Below are 20733 nucleotides of genomic sequence, written 5' to 3' on the forward strand. Positions count from 1 at the left end.
ACCCTCTGCAGGTACTTGGTGGTTGCAGCCTTTCTAGCGGCCTCTTCATGGTTCCCATTTGCCTGCGGGATCCCCAGGTACTTGTAACTGTCCTCTATGTCTGCAATGTTGCCTTCTGGTAGTTCAATCCCCTCAGTTCTGACTACCTTCCCTCTCTTTGTTACCATCCGACTACACTTCTCCAGTCCGAACGACATTCCAATGTCATTGCTGTATAGCCTGGTAGTGTGGATCAGTGAATCGATGTCTCGTTCACTCTTGGTATACAGCTTGATGTCATCCATGTACAGGAGGTGGCTGACAACTGCTCCGTTCCGTAGTCGGTATCCGTAGCCAGTCTTGTTAATGATCTCACTGAGGGGGTTCAGGCCTATGCAGAACAGCAGTGGGGACAGAGCATCTCCTTGGTAGATCCCGCACTTGATGGTAACTTGTGCTATGGGCTTGGAGTTGGCCTCTAGTGTTGTCCGCCACATCCCCATTGAGTTCCTGATGAAGGCTCTTAGGGTCCCATTGATCTTGTACAATTCTAGGCATTCCAGTATCCAGCTGTGGGGCATTGAGTCATAGGCCTTCTTGTAATCAATCCAGGCAGTGCACAGGTTGGTCAGTCTGGTCTTGCAGTCTCGGCTGATTGTTCTGTCTACCAGTAGCTGGTGTTTTGCACCTCTGGTATTCTTGCCAATTCCTTTCTGTGTCCCGCTCATGTATTGACCCATGTGCCTGTTCATCTTAGCCGATATGATGCCTGACAGGAGCTTCCATGTAGTACTGAGGCAGGTTATTGGTCGGTAGTTGGAGGGGACCGGTCCCTTCTTGGGGTCCTTGGGGATCAGGACCGTCCGGCCTTCAGTTAGCCATTCTGGGTGTCTCTCGTTAACTAGCAGCTGGTTCATTTGTGCTGCCAGACGCTCGTGGAGCGCAGTCAGCTTCTTCAGCCAGTAGGCGTGAACCATGTCGGGCCCTGGTGCTGTCCAACTCTTCATACTGGAGACCCTTTCTTGGATATCTGCCACTGTGATGGTTACTGGACCCTGTTCAGGGAGGTCGCTGTGGTCTGCCCTCAGATCCACTAGCCACTGAGCATTGCCGTTATGGGTTGCATCCTTCTCCCATATGCTCTTCCAGTATTGCTCCGTCTCCAGCCTTGGTGGTGCTGTTCTCTTGCCACTGAGAGTACACCTTTGCTGGTTCTGTGGAGAACAGCTGGTTTATTCTCCTGCCTTCTATCTCTCTGGTGTACCTCCTCAAGCGGCTGGCCAAGGCTGTGAGTCTTTGCTTGGCAGTTTCCAAGGCCTCAGGTATGGACAGCTTGCTGTATTTCTTAGGCACCTTATTTGTCGCACCTTTCTGCAACTCTGTTAGTTGGCTAACCTCCCTAGCCTCCTTCTCCATGGAGGGTACTGCCCCTTGTGGCTGTTCAACTTGTAGCCAAGCATCTCACTGATCACTGACGCCGTATTGTAGATCAGCTTGTTAGCTCGTCATATTGCAGCCACAGAAATTCTTTTGTCCATGAAACCATAAAGCTGCACTTTCTTTTTGCCTTATAGTCTGATTTGTCATAACTTCTCCGTTTTGTGGTAAGCTTTTCTTTGGCTGTCACTTCTTCACCCTGACCTGTCTTATTTGGCTCAGCAGAACTGAAATGCTTTTACACACTCACTCACATAAGCTCAGCGATTCTCTGCGCGATCAACCTCTCACATGTTTAAGCTGCGGGAGATTTCACTTGTCATGTTTGCATAGTAAGCTAACGATTAATAAGACGATGTCAGAGGAATTGGTGCACAAATTATCATCACTCACAGATCAGTGCTGTCGCTCTCTATACACAGTTCGCACGATTGCAAAGTGAAAGCAAAAAAACAAGCGCAAATTCAAACGCGATTTCAATATGTCACATATTGACAGTGGCTCACCGATGCCAATGACATAATTACCCAGCTACATTTCTGAAAGAATGCAAAAGCATTGACATATATTTTTCCTTCCTACAATAGCCCGACGGGCAGGGCAGAGATAGATTTTGGTAGCCCGACTGAAAAAATCGCTAGCTCCAGGACGTCGGGCTAGCGATATTGCAAGCCCTGTATCTGATTGAGGAATCACTCATCTTTGGAAAAGAGAGTTTATTACAGAGAAATGTCTCTTTCCAAAATAAAAGCTATACTATCCGCTTCTTCTGGGCTATATTCTCAGCAGCATATTAAACATATCAGGTCTCCATAAGGAGAATCCTGTGCTAACAGCTGTCTAAATGACTCGGCTAAAGTTTGTAGCATGCTTGTTGTTTTTGTCTTTGCACTAGGATGATGTCGGTGTAAATGTGCAGTCATATTCGTTGTGTTCCCACTAGTGCTTTCAGGTTAATCTCGTTGAAATAACCTTAACGCCACAACACGGCAAATCTCCGTTAACGAGCTACCCTATACAGAGGGGCTAGACGGCCAACACGTTAATGAGCTAACTGCGCTAACACACTAGCTCCCACCCATGTAATTGAGCATTGCATGGCACATCCAACATACTGTTTTACTTTAGTCCATGACTCGCTTACCTTCAGGGTCATACGTCACATGAAAACCAAAATAATTCCAAACGCCAGATCTGAATGAGGGTGGGGAGGTCCACTTCTGTCTCGCTAGCTTGCCCTGCGCTCTTCCTTCTGACCATCCTGTCTGTGTTGAGTGCTCAGTGAATCTGCGTTCGACTACTCTGCCTAGGCTGCACTCTCGAGCCTAGGCGGAGTAGTCAAATGCAGATTCACTGAGCGCTCAACACAGACAGCATCGTCAGAAGGAAAGTTGATAAAATAAATTACAAATTTTGTATTGTTCTTTTTTTTTCTCCCCTTTGGTTTTCTTTCATTCTTTCCCCCTGTCCTATCCCACAGTCATGTCTGTCCCGTTTGCAACTGAAAATAAAATAAATTCATAATTATAATAAAGGTCAATCAAATGGACCAATATGATGATCCACTTAAAATAAATCCTCTTGGCATCTTTCTTGGCCTCAAGACAACAATTCTGATGGCTATAGATCCAAACGGGACACAAAAAAAAAAAAAAAAATTGAAAAAAAAAAATTGAAAAAAATTGTATTGTTCGATACATATGCGTACCGAACCGAAAGCACTGTATCGAACGGTTCAATATCGATACGAATATCGTTGCACCCCTAATATATATATATACACTCAACAAAAATATAAACGCAACACCTTTGTTACTGCTCCCATTCCCCATGGGATGGACGTAGAGACCTAAAATTCATTCCAGATACACAATATAACCATCCCTCCCAAACAGTGGTCACAAATCAGTCCAAATGTGTGGTAGTGGGCACATCTGCCATATTGAGATAATCCATCCCACCTCACAGGTGTGCCACATCAGGATGCTGATCTGACATCATGAGTAGTGCACAGGTGTACCTCAGACTGCCCACAACAAAAGGCCACCCTGGAATGTGCAGTTTTTTGCGCTATTGGGGGTCTGGGGACCCAGAACCGGTCAGTATCTGGTGTGACCACCATTTGCCTCATGCAGTGCAACACATCGTCGCATGGAGTCTATCAGATTGTCAATTGTGGCCTGTGGAATGTTGGTCCACTCCACTTCAATAGCTGTGCGAGGTTGTTGGATATTCGTGGGAACTGGTACACGCTGTCGTATACGCCGGTCAAGCACATCCCGAACATGCTCAATGGGTGACATGTCCGGTGAGTATGCTGGCCATGCAAGAACTGGGCCCTGAACAATGTGAACCATGATTCATCCGTGAAGCGCACACCTCTCCAACGTGCCAGACGCCATCGAATGTGAGCATTTGCCCACACAAGTCTGTTACGGCGACGAGCTGGAGTCAGGTCAAGACCCCGATGAGGACGACGGGCATGCAGTTGAGCGTCCCTGAGACGGTTTCTGACAGTTTGTGCAGAAATTGTTTGGTTGTGCAAACCAATTGTTCCAGCAGCTGTCTGGGTGGCTGGTCTCAGACGATCTTGGAGGTGAACCTGCTGGATGTGGAGGTCCTGGGCTGGTGTGGTTACACGAGGTCTGCGGTTGTGAGGCCGGTTGGATGTGCTGCCATATTCTCTGAAACGCCTGTGGAGACGGCTTATGGTTGAGAAATGAACATTCAATGCATGGGCGACAGATCTGGTTGACATTCCTGCTGTCAGCATGCCAATTGCACGCTCCCTCATTGCTTGTGGCATCTGTGGCATTTTGCTGTGAGACAAAACTGCACATTCCAGGGTGGCCTTTTGTTGTGGGCAGTCTGAGGTACACCTGTGCACTACTCATGATGTCAGATCAGCATCCTGATGTGGCACACCTGTGAGGTGGGATGGATTATCTCAATATAGCAGATGTGCCCACTACCACACATTTGGACTGATTTGTGACCACTTTTTGGGAGGGATGGTTATATTGTGTATCTGGAATGAATTTTAGGTCTCTACGTCCATCCCATGGGGAATGGGAGCAGTAACAAAGGTGTTGCGTTTATATTTTTGTTGAGTGTATACATGTATATATACACACACATATATATATATACATACACACACACACACACACACACACACACACACACACACACATATATATATATATGTGTGTGTGTGTGTGTATGTATATATATATATGTGTGTGTATATATATATATCATAATAATCTGACAATACTATATTGGCCATATTATATTTACATTACCACATTGAGTTAACTTTAGTCTCATGAACAAAATTAGCTAATTGTTATTTACTAACTAATCTTAAATGACTGTTCAGCACAGAAATGAAGCCCAACAATCATGTTTTACAGTCCCGTGGTCTCAGCCTCAGATACTCAACTAATCAAAGTGATGTCATGACAAAAATGAATGACCAACTGTGGAGCAGGGAAATTATTTTACTGCTATTGTTAAATAATCATCATCATTACTATAATATAATTTACAGTATTGATATTGCATTCAGATGTTTAAACAGTGTGTGTGTCTTTCAGAAAGACTAAGTTGCAGGCTGACAGGAAGTTGCAGGCTTTGCAGAACTGAAACTGAAAGTAGTCTAAGTGCAGGTTATTTTGAGGATTACATGTGAGGATGAGCCTCTGTTCTGGTGAAAAGTCAGAAGTGCAACGGGTGAATTGAGAGAGCATGTAAGGTCAACACATACACACACACACATTAGTTAGAATCATTTATAGGTGGAAGTTTAATCATGTTTTGCTTGGGGTTGCAAAAAGAGCAGTTTGTCGCAGAACTGCTGCTGAGGTGTCAAGATGACAAGCGAGCATCCGGCAGTGACAGGAAGTACCTGCCATCAAGACGAAGACAACGTTCTTTTAAACTGTGTTAAAAGTCATTGTGGTTTTGATGTGACCTATGTATGAAATGTATCTGTGACGTATGAAGGGGCGTCATTAATTCAAACCCTTATGGTATAAATATCTGCTTATGCTTTGATTAAGTTGAAGATCAATCCCTGCCTGCGTACAGACTGGTCTTCCCATGCGTGTATTCATTAAAATCAATTGTTTGACCAAGATCTTCTGGACCTGGTTGTTTGTACTCTCCTTCCTCAATATGTGAACCTTAACAAACAAAACATTTTTCTCCTTCATTTCTGTCAAACAATGCTATATGTAACGTGTCTCGCGGTTAGTATCATGGTTGCTAGGCAACCTGAACAGCGCGACGAAGCGTATACCGTCCCATTTCACAAGCCTCTCACTTCCGCACTTCTCGTACTTATAGTACGCACCGTACATAGTACGCGTAGTGTGCGTACTTCAAGCGTGCAGACCCTGAATTGGGACACAGCCTATGAGTGATTACACCAACATATAATTGGTGTGCCATGCTGCCCAATAATAGTCCTTGAGAGAAGGAAGGCCCCACCCCCCTTTTCATTTAGCCAATTGTAAGGTTTTAAATCTAAATCAGGGCCTTTTACCTTGCCTTTTATGTATCTGGACAAAATTTTGTCCCCATCATTAATTTTTTTCTGGCTTATTTCTTTTGGCAGTGTTTGAAGTAAATATAATAATTTGGGTAGTATATTCATTTTAATCAAATCTTATAAAATAAACTTAGATATGGGATTAAGTTCCATATCTTCCTTTTCTTTTGTATTGGTAAGTAACTTCATTCTAATAATTCTGTGAGATCCTCTGGTATATACCTTCTCATGGATATTAATACCTTTTATTTCTTTGTTTAGCCTTAAATATTGAGCAAATGGTTCCAAGTATGGTTCCAGCACGGTGGCACGGTGGTTCGCACTGTTGCCACACAGCAAGAAGGTCCTGAGTTCAATTCCAACATCAGGCCGGTGTCTTTCTGTGTGGAGTTTGCATGTTCTCCCCGTGTTTGCGTGGGTTCCCTCCGGGTACTCCAGCTTCCTCCCACCGTCCAAAGACATGCAACTTGTGGGGATAGGTTAATTGGAAAATCCAAATTGCCACTAGGTGTGAATGTGCGAGTGAATGTGAGTGCGAATGGTTGTCTGTCCCTGTGTGTTGGCCCTGCGACAGACTGGTGACCTGTCCAGGGTTTTCCCCCGCCTCTCGCCCTATGACAGCTGGGATAGGCTCCAGCGCCCCCCGCGACCCTGAAAAGGAGAAGCGGATGGATGGTTCCAAGTATAACACAAATAACAATGGTGAACATGCACTGCCCTACCTTATTCCTCTTATCATCATAATACTGTGTGATAAACAGCAATTAATTTTAATCCTAGCCCTGGGGTTATCATATAGTGAATGTATTATCTTAATTATCATTTCATGTAAGCCAAATCTAAACAAGACTATATTTAAAAAAACAAAAAAAAGCTCCAGTTCACTGAATCCAATGCTTTTTCTGCATTGATACTGATTACCATTGCTTCTATTTTATTTTTTTAAATGTGGTTAATAATTTGTACATGATCTTCTATTAGGCACTCTCGAATAAAGACTGTCTGGTCATTATGTGTTAGACTAGGTAAGAACTTTCTCTAATTCTTTTAACTTATTTTGTAAGTTTTCTAATTTCCTATTTCTCATCTTTTTCTTATAAGAGGATATTGCTATGATTTTCCCTCTCAGGACAGCATTTAAGGGGTCCTAGGGGAAACTAATAACCATTGTTGTTAGTTTCCAAGTAAAGGTGGATCTCTTTCTTAATCTGTTCTTTAAACTGAGGATCACTGAGTGTGCTCGAATTTAGTTTCCAATTGTTGGATTTTGGTTGCAGGTTTAAATCAACAGTCAGGTGCGTGGTCACTTAAATCCATTGCCCCAATTTCACAAGTGTATATTTTATCTTTGTCTTTCCTGAGTGTTATAAAATAATCTATTCTTGTGTTTAATGAGTGGGGTGAGGAATATTAAGTATAGTCCCTTTGATAGGGATGTACGTTTCTCCAAGACCAACCTCCTCAAATAACGTATTAATATTCTTAATTAATGGCTTTGTATTCAGTGCTTTTCCATTACAAATGTCTAATTTTGGTTGTAGATGTATATTTAAATCTCCTCCACAGATTAGAAGACCTATGGTCTCGTTGATAGCATCATATCAATGACGTTCTTAAAGAAATTGATGTCACTTCCTGGTGGCTTATATACAGTGTTGGGGAGTAACGGAATACATGTACCGCCGTTACGTATTTAAAATACAAAATATGAGTAACTGTATTCCGTTACAGTTACCGTTTAAAAAGGTGGTATTCAGAATACAGTTACTTTGTTGAAATAAATGGATTACACTGCGGTACTTTCCTGTTTCATTTTGTCGCGGGTCAGGACTGTTTGGGTTTTGTTTGACAGCTACGGTCTGTTGTTCCAGGCGGCAGCGTTACGGTTGCCATGGTTACAGGGCGACGTTTTCTCTCTCTCTCTCTGCGACTGTGTGTTTCCTGGGTGAGAGAGCGCCTTTTCGTTGTTGTTGTTGTGCTAAGCTAACAGGCAGAATGCTACAAGCATGGCCTGGTAAATGGTAAATGGCCTGCATTTGTAGCTTTTCTGCTACAAATGCTACAAACAGCTTTTCTAGTCCATAGGACCCCAAAGCGCTTTACACTACATTCAGTCATCCACCCATTCACACACACATTCACACACTGGCGATAGCAAGCTACATTGTAGCCACAGCTGCCCTGGGGCGCACTGACAGAGGCGAGGCTGCCGGACACAGGCGCCACCGGGCCCTCTGACCACCACCAGTAGGCAAACACGGGGTTAGTATCTTGCCCAAGGATATTTGGCATGCAGCCAGGGTGCAGCCTGGGATCAAACCACCGACCTTCTGATTAGTGGCTGACCTGCTCTGCCACCTGAGCTACAGCCACCTGTAGCTCTAAAGAATGTAGCATCATGTTTAGTGTAAACCGTGTTGCAGGGAGAATGGACTGCCATACACGTTATGGGTCTGTGAGCACGAGGAGGGAGAAAAAGGGGAGTGGAAAGGTACGAGTTGTCATCGAGGAAAAACGGGAGCTGGAAGCATGTAAATATAATAATAACCACTTCAGCCAAGAAGAGTGCCTGACGAGCCCAGCTGTAAGTAAGCTATTAAGACTCGACTGTACACTGTGTTCGTGTTTTCCTCCGAAAACAATAAGTTTCGTTGGAGCAGCCTTTCAACGCCTCTCTCTGTCTCTCGCAAGAAAAGTTGACCCACACAACAAAGTAAAGCTATTTTTCGGCTACGAGCCGACAGGGACCCCGCCTTATTAGTCAGAGGTCCCTTTACTACAGTTCGGAGTCACGGACCTTCAGTAATAGTAATAAATCACACAGCAATAGTACATTCACGTTGTTGTAAAAAGCATGATAATATATTAAGCAATCCAAAGTATTCAGAATACGTTACTGTCATTGAGTAACGTAACGGAATACGTTACAGAATACATTTTGGGGCATGTATTCTGTATTCTGTAATGGAATACATTTTAAAAGTAACCTTCCCAACACTGCTTATATATATTTAGCAACGTGACTGGATTCCCCTCAATATTTTCCCTTACTAAAATAAATCGCCCCTCCTTATCACTTATCTCAAATAGTTTTTCAAAGTGTAGTTTGCCTGACAGAAGGATAGCCAGTCCTCTCCTTCGTCCAGGCACTTGGTATTTTTCAAGCTTCTCATGCTCCTCCTTCCTGATAGCGATATTACTTGACTTAGCTACATCTACCACTACAGCCATCTTCTTTTGCTTGTCGACCGCTAATATGTTCAGTTGGTTAGCCATTGTCTATCTTTATACGTAAGTCAAGCACCCTGGGGGTTGTCTCTCATTTTTTGACTTTGGGAGTGGCAATGTCATACTCGGCATGGATGTTCCTGTATACTATGCAGCTACTTCGTTATGGTGTTGCATGTATGCTCTGCCTGCTAGCAACTTGCAGCCTGCTGTTATGCACTGATTTCTCACAGAGGCATCTTTATATCGCCTGCATCTGGGGCTTGTCTGATACCAAAAGTAAATGGACAGTTGACTCAATGACATAATGAAGGAATTGCCCAAACCTGCCCATGAAATAGCCTTTATCAGTTAGTTAAGAAGATAAAGTCCTGGAGTTGATATAAGGTGCGGTGTCTGCATTTGGAAGGTTTTCTGTAAACAGACAAAAGAAGCTCTACATGTAGCTGAAACAAGCCATCCTTAAAACAAAAAAAAATACATCTGACAAATTGCTACAATATTAGAAGTGGCAAAAACAGCTTGATGATACATCCTGGAAAAATGTTACATCCTGAGAAAGAAGGAAAGCGCAACACAAAAAGACCTGGGCCTCCACAGAAGATAACAGAGGTGGATGATCACAGAATCATTTCCATGGTCAAGTGAAACCCCTTTACAACAGCCAACCAAGTGAACAACAAAAACTGATTGCTGCCTAAACCTAATAACTGACTGGGCCACCCTTTTAGCAGCAGCAACTGCAATCGAGGGGGGGTGCATCACTTTTTCAAACAGGGTCATGTACGTTTGTATTTTCCCCCTAATAATAATAAACAACCCTAAAAATGTTGAACATTTTGAACATTTGTTCAGCGATCTGAGACATTTGAGTGTGACAAACATACAAAAAAACAAATAGAAATCAAGAAGTGAACAATTTCTCACGCCACCGTATATTCTGTTCCTGCTAAAACCCAGGATGTTTTAGCATGAGCTGTGAAAAGATCTTACTGAAACATTACCGATTGCCTTAAACATTTATTATGTTGTGCTCTGTAGTTTATGTTTCTGTGGCTCAGGGCCAGTTGCAGCACTTGCAGGAGTCCCAGTAGATGAGGCCAGGCTGGCAGCGGTGCAGGTAGGTGTTTCCCTGGAAGCACTGGAAGAAGGTGGTTTTGTCAGCTGGGTTTTCATATAACCCATCAGGACGGCCACGGCAGAAGTCAGCACTTGGGTCCCTAGTGGTGGTAGGGCGTGGAGTGGTGGTGGGCTTTGGCGTAAAGCCTGCACAATGAGACATGAAAAAATATAAGTTGCACACAGCAAGAGATTTTTTAAAATCAAATCTAAGTTAGTGAAGCTAATTTACAGTAATTACCCATCAACATTCTGAGGTGGTTGATAAGAGGATATGTGCCAGCTGAGCAGAAGTATCCACTGAAGTCATCCATATCCAGAGTCCACACATGGGCGCCTCCCAGGTTGTTGGCAGTCATCCATTGAACCTACAGGACAGCAATATAAGGAAGCAAGAACTCTTAGAATAATTACAGGTACAATTCAATAGAGCACAACAAAAATGAATAAAAAGCATAGCTCTTCCTGTTTTAGCACAGAAATTCTTTACCTTGGAAGAATAGCTGCGCTTGTCATCATAGCCTAACCAGGAACTCCCATAGGTGGCATATGGAACCTCTTGTTCAGAGATCCACCCAACACTAGCAGTATTAATGAAGTCACAGATCTGATAAGAGGGACACATAGACCTACATCAGATAACAGTGAATTTGTGATAGTGATACTCTATAGCTGTATATAATTGCCCACAGATGTTAGTCAAGGGTAATAATAGATATTTTGAGGAATAGATGACTTTTAGCATATACCAATCAGAGCTTTTTAAGAACCTTTTGTACCTCATAGAAGGCCCAGAATCCAGCAGTTTGAGTGTAGGGTCCAGGGTCTGCAGGGCCATTAGCTGGTGCTCCCAGGCCATTTGCCCCACTGCTAAGACGGTAGGTTCTTCCATAAGTAGGGAAACCTAGCAGCAGCTTTCCAGATGGTGCTCCCAGGGATATCCAATAGAATACAGAGGAGTTCTACAAAAAAGGAAAGGAAACTTCATTTCAACTGTAAATCTGTACCAAATTCTTCAGAATTTATTACTTCTTTACCAGCTTTACCTGTTTCTCTGAATCTCCTTTAGAGATCAGTTAGACAGAGAAGCTGTAAGACATACATATATTTTATATATATATATTTTTTTTTTTCTTGATTCTGTCCACGAAACACTTTCATAGCAGTTTCCACAAGCACTGCATCTGTACGTCCCCAGTCTCTTCCTTACCACTCTTCTATGAACTCTGTTCTTCAACTTCCACAATTTAATCATTGGCACTACCTTCACCTGTTTCCTCTTCATCTCAAAGTCATCTTATACAACGCTATCTAGTTCTGCCTGGCTAAGGCAGATAGGACACCACTTTGCAGTGTCCTATCTCTTTCTGTAACTTCTGTATAAGATGCAGTCCACCTTTATACACCTTCCTCCACTCATATGCCACCTTATGTTCCTCCCTCTTCTTGTTATACATGTTCCCTACAGCCATTTACATCCTTTTTGCAAGACTGACTGCCATCTGTCCTTCTACATTTCTCTCCTTAACATCATACCTACCCAACACCTACTCATCACCTTGTCCCCTTCACCTACATTTCAACTGAAGTCTGCTCCAATCGCCACTTTCTCCCCCGAGGGGGCATACTCCACCACTTCATCCAGCTTGCTACAGAATTCCTCTTTCCTTAATCATTAATCGAATCTAGTTTAGTTCTAGTTGGACTTCAGTGCAGCAATCGGTAGCACCGACCACAATATTTTACTAAGAGATTAGAACATACCATTAAAGGAACTGTGACGCAGTAATTCAAATCATATCTATCTGAAAGCAAACGAAAAAAACAAACAAACAAACAAAAGGTTTTTAGTGGCCTAATCAAAGTCAGGCCTTAAATCCAAATGACCCACAAATGTGGCTGAATTACAACAATTCTTTAAAGAGTAGGCTGACCTGGGCCTCCAGGTGAAAGAGTCATTTCTAGTTACTGCAAATGCTGGAGTGCAGTTTTGGCTGCACAATCAGGTGTTAGGTTTAGAGAGCAGTTACTTTTTTCAGGTAGGTTTCGATAGCTTTTTTCTCTGAATGAATGAAATCATCATTTTAAAACTATGTCTTGTATTTACTCTGATTATCTTTGTATAATTATAACATTTGTTCTCATAATCCGAAACAGTTAAGTGTGACAAATGTGAAAAAAAAACATGTTGCCATTCAGTTGTGTATTACTGTGCTACTTTGTGTTTCTGTGAGACTGTCTAGCACTAGTACTACAAAATGTTGGTACTGGTCACTAAGTGCAGCAGTACTGTACTTAGTGTTTCCAGTTTTTTCTCATCAGTATGAAAAATCCTTTTTTAATTTCACATTTAAAAATGTTTTTTTTTTTTACAGTTATTATGAAATCAGTATTCATTATTATTCATCCACATGAACACAGTGAAAGATGTAGATGTGTTGGTGTGTTTCTTACTATATTGTAATGAATTTGTGAACCAGGGTCCGCAGAGCTACTGTAAAGAGGGCTGTTGTGTCCAGTTACTGCCTCCCAGTGTCCGTGGAAGTCATAGGTCATGATGTTGATGAAGTCAAAGTGTCTGTTGGGTTTTTATTGAACAGTAAATGTAAAATGGGGTTTTGTGTCATTTGAAATGAGTAATAGTGATATATCTATTTCAGTACACGACACCTACTTTATGGATTGGTGTTACTTTGTTGAAAATGCGCATACATGCTTAAACTTACGGTGCAATCTTGTTAACTTCGTATGCTCTGTCAATGGTCTGACGGATTCCAGCAACACTGGCCGACAGCAGCAGCTGACTCCTCCCGCTGTCTTTTGCATCATCCTCAAAGGCTTTGGCCAGCTCCTATAGACACACCAAACTAAAGCAACTTAGATCCAGTTAGTTTCATCGGTCACACCCTGGCATCATTAACAACAGAGGAGTTGAATCAAGAAACCGTATCTAATGCCATTAGGTATATCAGTAGCACAAACAGACCAAATACTGTAATATGATCATGTATTGATAGATTTTAATGTGTCCGCACTGTGCTAGTCTACTGCATTAAAAGAAACAAACATGCAGTATGGCCTGGGCCACATTTTATTTAATGTCTTTGTGAGGTTTACTATATGGGCCCTACATAAAGGTATATAGACTCTATTTTAACAGGATTGGCTGACTTTTCTGGTAACAAAATTGCAATGCACTAGTTAATGACAGATAACATATAATAACATTTAAGAAGGATAAACATTACAATACAAAAATAATACACCATTATAATACATTAGTATTGTATTGAAAATTTAAGGACAATGTGAGCTGTGTTTACCGTGACCAGTAGAGTAAATTTCTCTTTGTCCCCCACTGGGCTGCCATTGTGTCCAGGATATTCCCAGTCCAGGTTTAGCCCATCAAAATTATGGGTGTGAAGGAAACTGATAACAGAACTGATGAAGGCTGCACGACTCTCAGGTCTGGCAACCATAGCAATGAATCTGGTGCAATGCAGGGAAAAAGAACTGTAATAAAGGAAGGTTTTTGAAATAGATACGAAAATATGAGAACTGGTGTAGATGGAACTCACGGGCTGACTCCATTGACCGTTCCTCCAACAGTCAGCAGAGTCTTCAAAGCAGGGTTGCTGGTAATAGAGAGGCAGAGAAAAGACAGGACCTTAAATAATTCAAGAACACTTTACCCCCATTTATACTCCCGATGACTGTGTATTTCACAGCCATGGGTTGCCTGGAGAATTAATAATGGCTTATGTCATACAGTTATATATATATAATATTCTTAGCTATAATTTTATTTTATTTTTTGCTCAACATTTTAATGAGATCTGAAAAAGGATTCTGCACATAACAGAATCCTGAACAATCCACCGAAAAGGGCAGAAGCAGGTTGGAAGCCCTGGCTGGTTGCAGTAGGACTGGGTGATAATTATAGAGGTTTTCTGATGCATTTAGATGGTACACCATGATAATGATAAATATTGTGGTAGCTCCATTTAGATAAAATTGAATGGGAAAATCTGTTTTTGCTCCATTTGGTGGTTAAATACCTGATAAATACAGATGCTGCTTTAACACACTGATGCTCACATTCTGTCATATTGCCAGTATGTCCAGCTCAATTACTTGCTTTCTACAAATAGATCCTACTGTAATCCAAGCTTTTTGTTGCACACTTTTTCTCTGCCATCCTTTTGAAATCTTAGCACCACTTAATAGCTAACTCGGATTGTAACTTAACTTTTGCCATAATCAAACTACTGACCTGATACTGATGCAAATGAAAAGAAAATCTGTCAAAAAGTGGCACTGAGGCTTGATGTTTCTGGGTCGAGGGTTCTAATTTGTCACTGGTTTGACCTTTGCTTGATGTTCTTCATCCAAAAACATGCTCGTGTAGTTTAAGATCCTGGAAAGACTCCTTTGTTTATTATAAGTTATTTACTTTCATCCTAATTATTTCTAAATAATGAAAAAATGTTGGGATGGGATTAGAGATCACAGATACAGTCATGGTGAAAAAAATGCACTTCTGTTTCTTCTAAGGTTTGACATATTTGGACATAATAAAAAAATTTCTCTTAACAGGTGTTAAAATTGGATGAACACAACATGAGATTAACAACAACACTTCACATATTACACCATATCATCATATAAAACACAAAAAATCTGAGCCAAAGTGCAGAAGTGGTGTGTGAAAACTAGGTGCACTCCAGGATTTAGCAATAACTGCATGATGTCATCAGTCTCTCACATTATTGTGGACTAATTTTGGCTCTTATTCACTATTTCTTTGCAACTTTGCATGAATTCATTGAGGTTGCGAGTGTTTACGCACAGCTTTCTTAACCTTTTGAATTCCAGGGCTATTCTGAGGCTCCTGCTTGAAGATGACATGCCCAAAAAGCGCTTTGAGCGCTCTGGGAGAGTAGATAAGGACCACAGAAGAATCAGTACATTTACCTTAAATGAACTGATTAAGTCTCACCAAAAAGAATCAAAATATGGACATTACCTGCAGAAAGATCAATGCTACTGAAATGAAACAGAGCAATGTTGCAGAGGTTTAATTAAATATATATCTAGTGTTTTGCAATTTGGTACAAATGGTACCATCTATGAAAGTGGAAAGTTCTTAGGTATTGAATAGCAGTTATTGGTGATCATAGAAATGGTTTGTGAGGTTTTACCTGAGATTGTAACGTTTCTGTGGATACCATACATGTCTACATTTAAACAACAGACCTGGTGGCACAGCCCATGAAAGCAAATGTTCCCTCTCTGCTCCCAGTACCAGGGGCATCAGGGTTCAACAGGTTAAGGTCCGGCACAGAACTGTAATCAGGTTGAAGTCTAATCTTTGAAAAGCTGATAGAGCACCATTCAACCATTCTGTTGTAGACTTGCCTTCGTGCTTCATAATTGACTGTATAATGCTACATAGTGGAGTTCATGGTTGACACAATGACCAGGTAACCAGAATCTGTGGCTGCAAAACAAGCCCAGATTATCACCCCTCTACCTCATACCAACTGTCAAGCATGGCTGAGCTTGGTCTTTGTACTAATACGCTAAAATGCTTTTGTCAAACGTGGCGCCATGCATTTTGGCCAGACATTTGCACTTTGGTCTTGTCTGTTCAGAGAACAATGATCAAGAAGTTGTGGTTTGTTCAGATGCTGTTTTGCTGAGCTAAGTCATGCTTCCATTTTTGTTTTACAGAGAAGAGGTTTCTTATTTCTCCTCACCCAACCAAACAACCATACTTTTGATTTGCAATTACTCACCTGCCTCCAACTCAGCCTATCTCTTCTGTAACATCAACCATCTCTTAAAGTGGGTCTACTTTCTCTTTACTGTGACTGTCGTAGTTGTCTAAATTAACATTGGTGCCCAGTCTGACTCTATGACTGAGCAAACTCACACATTCTTGAGGCTGTTGAGGCTGCTGTACAGCTGCGGATCATTCCACTCAACGGGGCTGATCTGGTTGAAGCTGTTAATGGTGGCCAGAGTGTAGATGACATGGGTGCACAGGAAGGGATCGATGTTGTCTGGAGTGAATTTGCCAGCACTTGGTCTGTACTGGGCCCAGTTGGTCATATGACACACCAGCTTACTAGATGAAACTGAAGGAAGACACATTCGGTTTTCTCTGTAACCATCATGGTGATGAGATGACTCGATCACTAAATACAAATCAGAAACTTTATTGTCATTGTCACGAGAACAACGAAATGAAATACTTACCATTATGTAGAATGAATAGAATGCCCAGAGCTGAGAAAGAGATGGAAAAAAAGTAAATCAGGTTACCTAGAAACTATAAAACTTAGAGACAACATAGAATACAGAAGATCATGTCACAAACTCCATCCATCATTTTTCTGCTGCCTAATCGTGTCAAGGTTGCAGCAGTCTAAGTAGCAGTACAAGCTGAGATGCCAGGACCTCTCCCTTCCCTGTCACTTCCTCCAGCTCTGTGTGGGAACACCGAGGCTTGTCAAGGGAGCTGACAGATTTAATCTCTCCAGCATACCCAGGGTCTGTCCTGAAGCCTAGATTCCTGCAACACCTCACCTAGGAGACACCAAATAGGCATCCTAATCAGACGCCTAAATAACTTCAATTTGCTCATTTTCATGTGGGTGTCATGATCCTGGGCCATGTTGGCCCAGCATTCTTAGTTTTCATGTATTTTTGTATTTTGTTCTTTATTTAGGCCATGGGTCCTGGGTTGCTCTGTTAAGTTGTTCCTTATTTGATTTCCCCTGTGTATCTGTGAGCCCTCGTCTCCCCTCCTTGTGTTTTATTCCATGTTTCCCCAGCCTGCTATGCCTGTGCTCTCCTGTCTCTCTCTCTCCTCCTGTCTGCACCTCTGTGTACTTCCTGTTTTACTTTGACAGTCTCCCGTCAGTGTTGTGTTACTCCTGCCGTGTCTTGTTATGATTATCTGTGTCAGCTGTGTTTCCTGTGTGCTCCCACTTCCCTCGTTAACCCTCTGTGTATTTATGTGCATGTCTCCCTCAGTTCGGTTTCGCGTCGTCAACGTCTCCTCCCCGAACCTCTGTGCTTTTCTGTGTTCCCTCGGTCCTCAGTTAGCATTCCCAGTTTAGTTCTGTTTCTTTGTGAAGCCTGCAATAAAGCAGTGATTTTGAGTTCAGCTTTTTGTCTCCGTGAGTTTTGCGTTTGGGTCCTCATCTGCCTCCACACAGCCAGTTCATGACAGTGGGGGACTAGGGACTCTACTCTGAGCCCCTCCCGAAAGGCCTCCAAGGTCCACACCCTATCTCCACGGTTGAGGTCAGACACCCAATGGAGGAAGTCTATTTATGTCACATTTTTAACTCTTTCTTTGAGGCAGTTTTACTCACGGACAGAGTTGAGAATAGGAATGTAGCCTGACCAGTAAAATGAACAGCATCGCTTTCATGCCCATCTGTCTCTGCCTCACAACAAACATGAACCACTGCCAATGCCAGACCAATACGCGTCTCAATTTCCCACCTTGAGAAACTCATCCACCCCAGGGGGCCTGCCACCGAACCCCCCCCCACAATTTTGTTCAGTTATGGCTGACCAGACCCAAACTAAACTTATCTTGTAATACTTGTCAGCTGCCTCCAGTCTAATAACAGGATACTGTTGGAATACTGCGCTCCGAGTCACACTCCTCAGTCTTTATGTTATTGTCCTGAGCAGGAAAATGAAGTCCTCAGCTAGGACACCTTCCACCAGCTCATGTTGGGACTACAAACAGGGGTCATACTCTGAACCGTTCAGCACATAAAATAGTCAAATGTGGTTTGTTTCAGCCAAACCATATTTAACCTGTACCTCTCAAACTACTAACTTCTCCTTATGCTCTACTTCTGAATAAATAAACAAAGGACAACTATTGTATAAATGGATGAATAAATGAATGTAATATTTAATGAAATTTACCTATGAGGAGTTTCCCCATGTTGCTTTCAGGTTCCACGGGTTTCCTTTCGTAGAAGTGAACTTCCAAATGAGTGAATCAGTTTCATTCACTGGCACACAAGTAACAAAATCAGACTTTAAGTGCTGTCACAGAAACATTTTTTGCTAATTAACTAGCTAAGCTTCACTTGAGCAAAATCTTACAGACTGCGTTTTACAAACGGACAAAACTTAGATTAAACTTTGATGCACTTGTAACAATTAATTATTAAAACATACATAATAAAAAAACCTAATAACTAATTTATCTTTAATTTTAGGCTTACATGTAGCTACTATAAAATGCACTACAAGCAACCAAACCAGACAAAAACAATGATGATCTCATTACCGTTTGACAAGAAGAACTGAAGCAGATTTGAGAGCTTGTTTGAGTGGGTCAGATTTATATCATCCTAATGACTAATAGAAGGTGTCAAAGTGCAGCTGATAAGAGCTCAGAGTGGTGGGAGTCTGATGTGCCTAATAATCCCCCACCCCCACCCCCTTCTAGTAAGACCTGCCAAGCCCAGTTAAGAATTTGACCCAATTAGATAAGTAACTGATATCGCAATGATAACTTGCCCTACAGTTTATTACAAACTGTAGGGCCTTGACCCATTGTTGTGATCTGTACGCTCGAGTGGGATGGCCTTCGTTGTCCTCCAGGAGGTTTGCTCACTGGTGCATCTTTATTTATAAGGCCCTGCTTGGACAAATGCCCACCTACATTTGCGATCTGCTCACACGGAGAAGTACTGTTTCTTACAGCCTGCGTTCAAGCGATCTTTTATTGCTCAATGTTCCATTTGCCAGAACTGAACTGGGAAAGAGGGCTTTTACTTATGCTGCCCCTTTCACATGGAACATGATGCAAAAAGACTGGAAGATAGCAGATCTTATTTCATTAAATGCTTTTAAGTCCAGATTGAGAGAGCCAGAGAAAAATGTTTTTAAAATGTAATTGTTATTTATAATATGTATGTAACTTTGTAATTTCAACGTGTTGTCACCTCTTGGCCAGGACTCCCTTGCAAAAGAGGTTTTTAATCTCAATGGGACTTTTCCTGGTTAAATAAAGGTTAATAATAATAATAATAAACTGTAATCAGCTTTTACTTAGTCACTGGAATTTACCAATGATCATCAAACAAACCCTACAATAATACACTGCTCTATTATTGTAGAAGTACAGTGACTTGAGGCAACTTTTGTTTGAATTGAATTCAAAACTATTAGCTTTCATCTCCGGGTGAGCATGAATATCCACAGCAAAGACATGAGAGCTGTAGTTACACATTACAAATTAATTCAAAGTAGAGTTAAAACAAGGATAGATTTATATTAAAAGTCACAAAATACAGCTATATCCAGCTGTATATAAAGTAACTACATACAGTACAGTTAGCTATCCTTAACCTTTAAGCAAGCAGCCTAAATATGAATTTCTTAAATGTTTGAGCAGCAGTGGACTATGCATGAAATGCAATCACTGGAATCTGCTTTGTGTTGACGTTTCTCCTTGTGTATGTCACTAATCAGGCACAACATTAAAAATATCTGCTTAGTGATCTATAGGTCTGTCACTAAAACAATTCTGATCAGATGATTATCAGAACTGAATCTTTCACAGCAGAACACTGCACAGTAACAAGATGCTAATCTACATCTATCATGTTATCGGATGATCGTGGCTCAAGAGTTGGGAGTTCGCCTTGTAATCGGAAGGTTGCCGGTTCGAGCCCCGGCTTGGACAGTCTCGGTCGTTGTGTCCTTGGGCGAGACACTTCACCCGTTGCCTACTGGTGGTGGTCAGAGGGCCCGTTGGCGCCCCAGGGTGGCTGTGGCTACAATGTAGCTGCCATCACCAGTGTGTGAATGTGTGTGTGAATGGGTGGATGACTGGATATGTAAAGCGCTTTGGGGTCCTTAGGGACTAGTAAAGCGCTATATAAATACAGGCCATTTACCATGTTATATCACACCATATTTCATTATTAGTTAGCAGAATTTACTGTTATTAATTCACAAAGATACAATATACGCTGATTACAGTTAGCATTGCAATATCAGTTACTAATCTGATTGGTCAAATTCTTAACTGGATTTGTAAGATCTTACAAAGAGTTGGGGTGGGACTGATGGGAATCCAGTCTGAACTCTTATCACCTGCACTTTGACATTGACATTGAGATGATAGAAATGTGACCACATCAAACAAGCCCTGAAGTCTGCACAACTTTAAAACCACTGATCATCTTGTTACAGTTTGTGTTCTGTTGTGAAAAATTCTGACAATCATCTGATCAACATCATCTTAGTCTCACAAAGCAGATCTATACAATAATACGCAGGTGGTTTTAAGGTTGTGCCACAAGCGAAGGGTCACTGAATGTCAGTGAAAAGTAGATCCCAGTGATCACCATTACTAAGAACATTAC

The 20733-nt window shown here is 41.8% G+C and overlaps 1 protein-coding gene across 1 annotated transcript; it reads right to left on the reverse strand.

Annotated features, from left to right (window-relative positions):
• Positions 1–10199: 10199 nt before the first annotated feature.
• Positions 10200–18693, reverse strand: LOC101475341 (acidic mammalian chitinase). The gene is made up of 12 exons (XM_004574483.3): positions 18645–18693; positions 18275–18363; positions 16580–16609; positions 16254–16458; positions 13897–13953; positions 13642–13807; positions 13045–13169; positions 12773–12896; positions 11098–11280; positions 10809–10925; positions 10560–10686; positions 10200–10465 (listed from the first exon to the last, which is right to left on the reverse strand). The coding sequence occupies exons 2-12, from the start codon at positions 18291–18293 to the stop codon at positions 10257–10259; spliced, it is 1362 nt and encodes a 453-aa protein (XP_004574540.1). The 5' UTR covers positions 18294–18363; positions 18645–18693; the 3' UTR covers positions 10200–10256.
• Positions 18694–20733: the final 2040 nt, after the last annotated feature.

Source organism: Maylandia zebra, linkage group LG5 (genome assembly GCF_041146795.1).
Source record: "Maylandia zebra isolate NMK-2024a linkage group LG5, Mzebra_GT3a, whole genome shotgun sequence".
Taxonomy (NCBI): Eukaryota; Metazoa; Chordata; class Actinopteri; order Cichliformes; family Cichlidae; genus Maylandia; species Maylandia zebra.

Bases quoted from the DNA above. Each gene is read 5' to 3' on its own strand.
- LOC101475341 (XM_004574483.3), bottom strand. The intron at 10,926-11,097 runs GTACAAAAGGTT...CCCTCTTATCAG, and splicing joins GATTCTGGGCCTTCTATGAG to ATCTGTGACTTCATTAATAC. The intron at 10,466-10,559 runs GTAATTACTGTA...CTCATTGTGCAG, and splicing joins CCACCTCAGAATGTTGATGG to GCTTTACGCCAAAGCCCACC.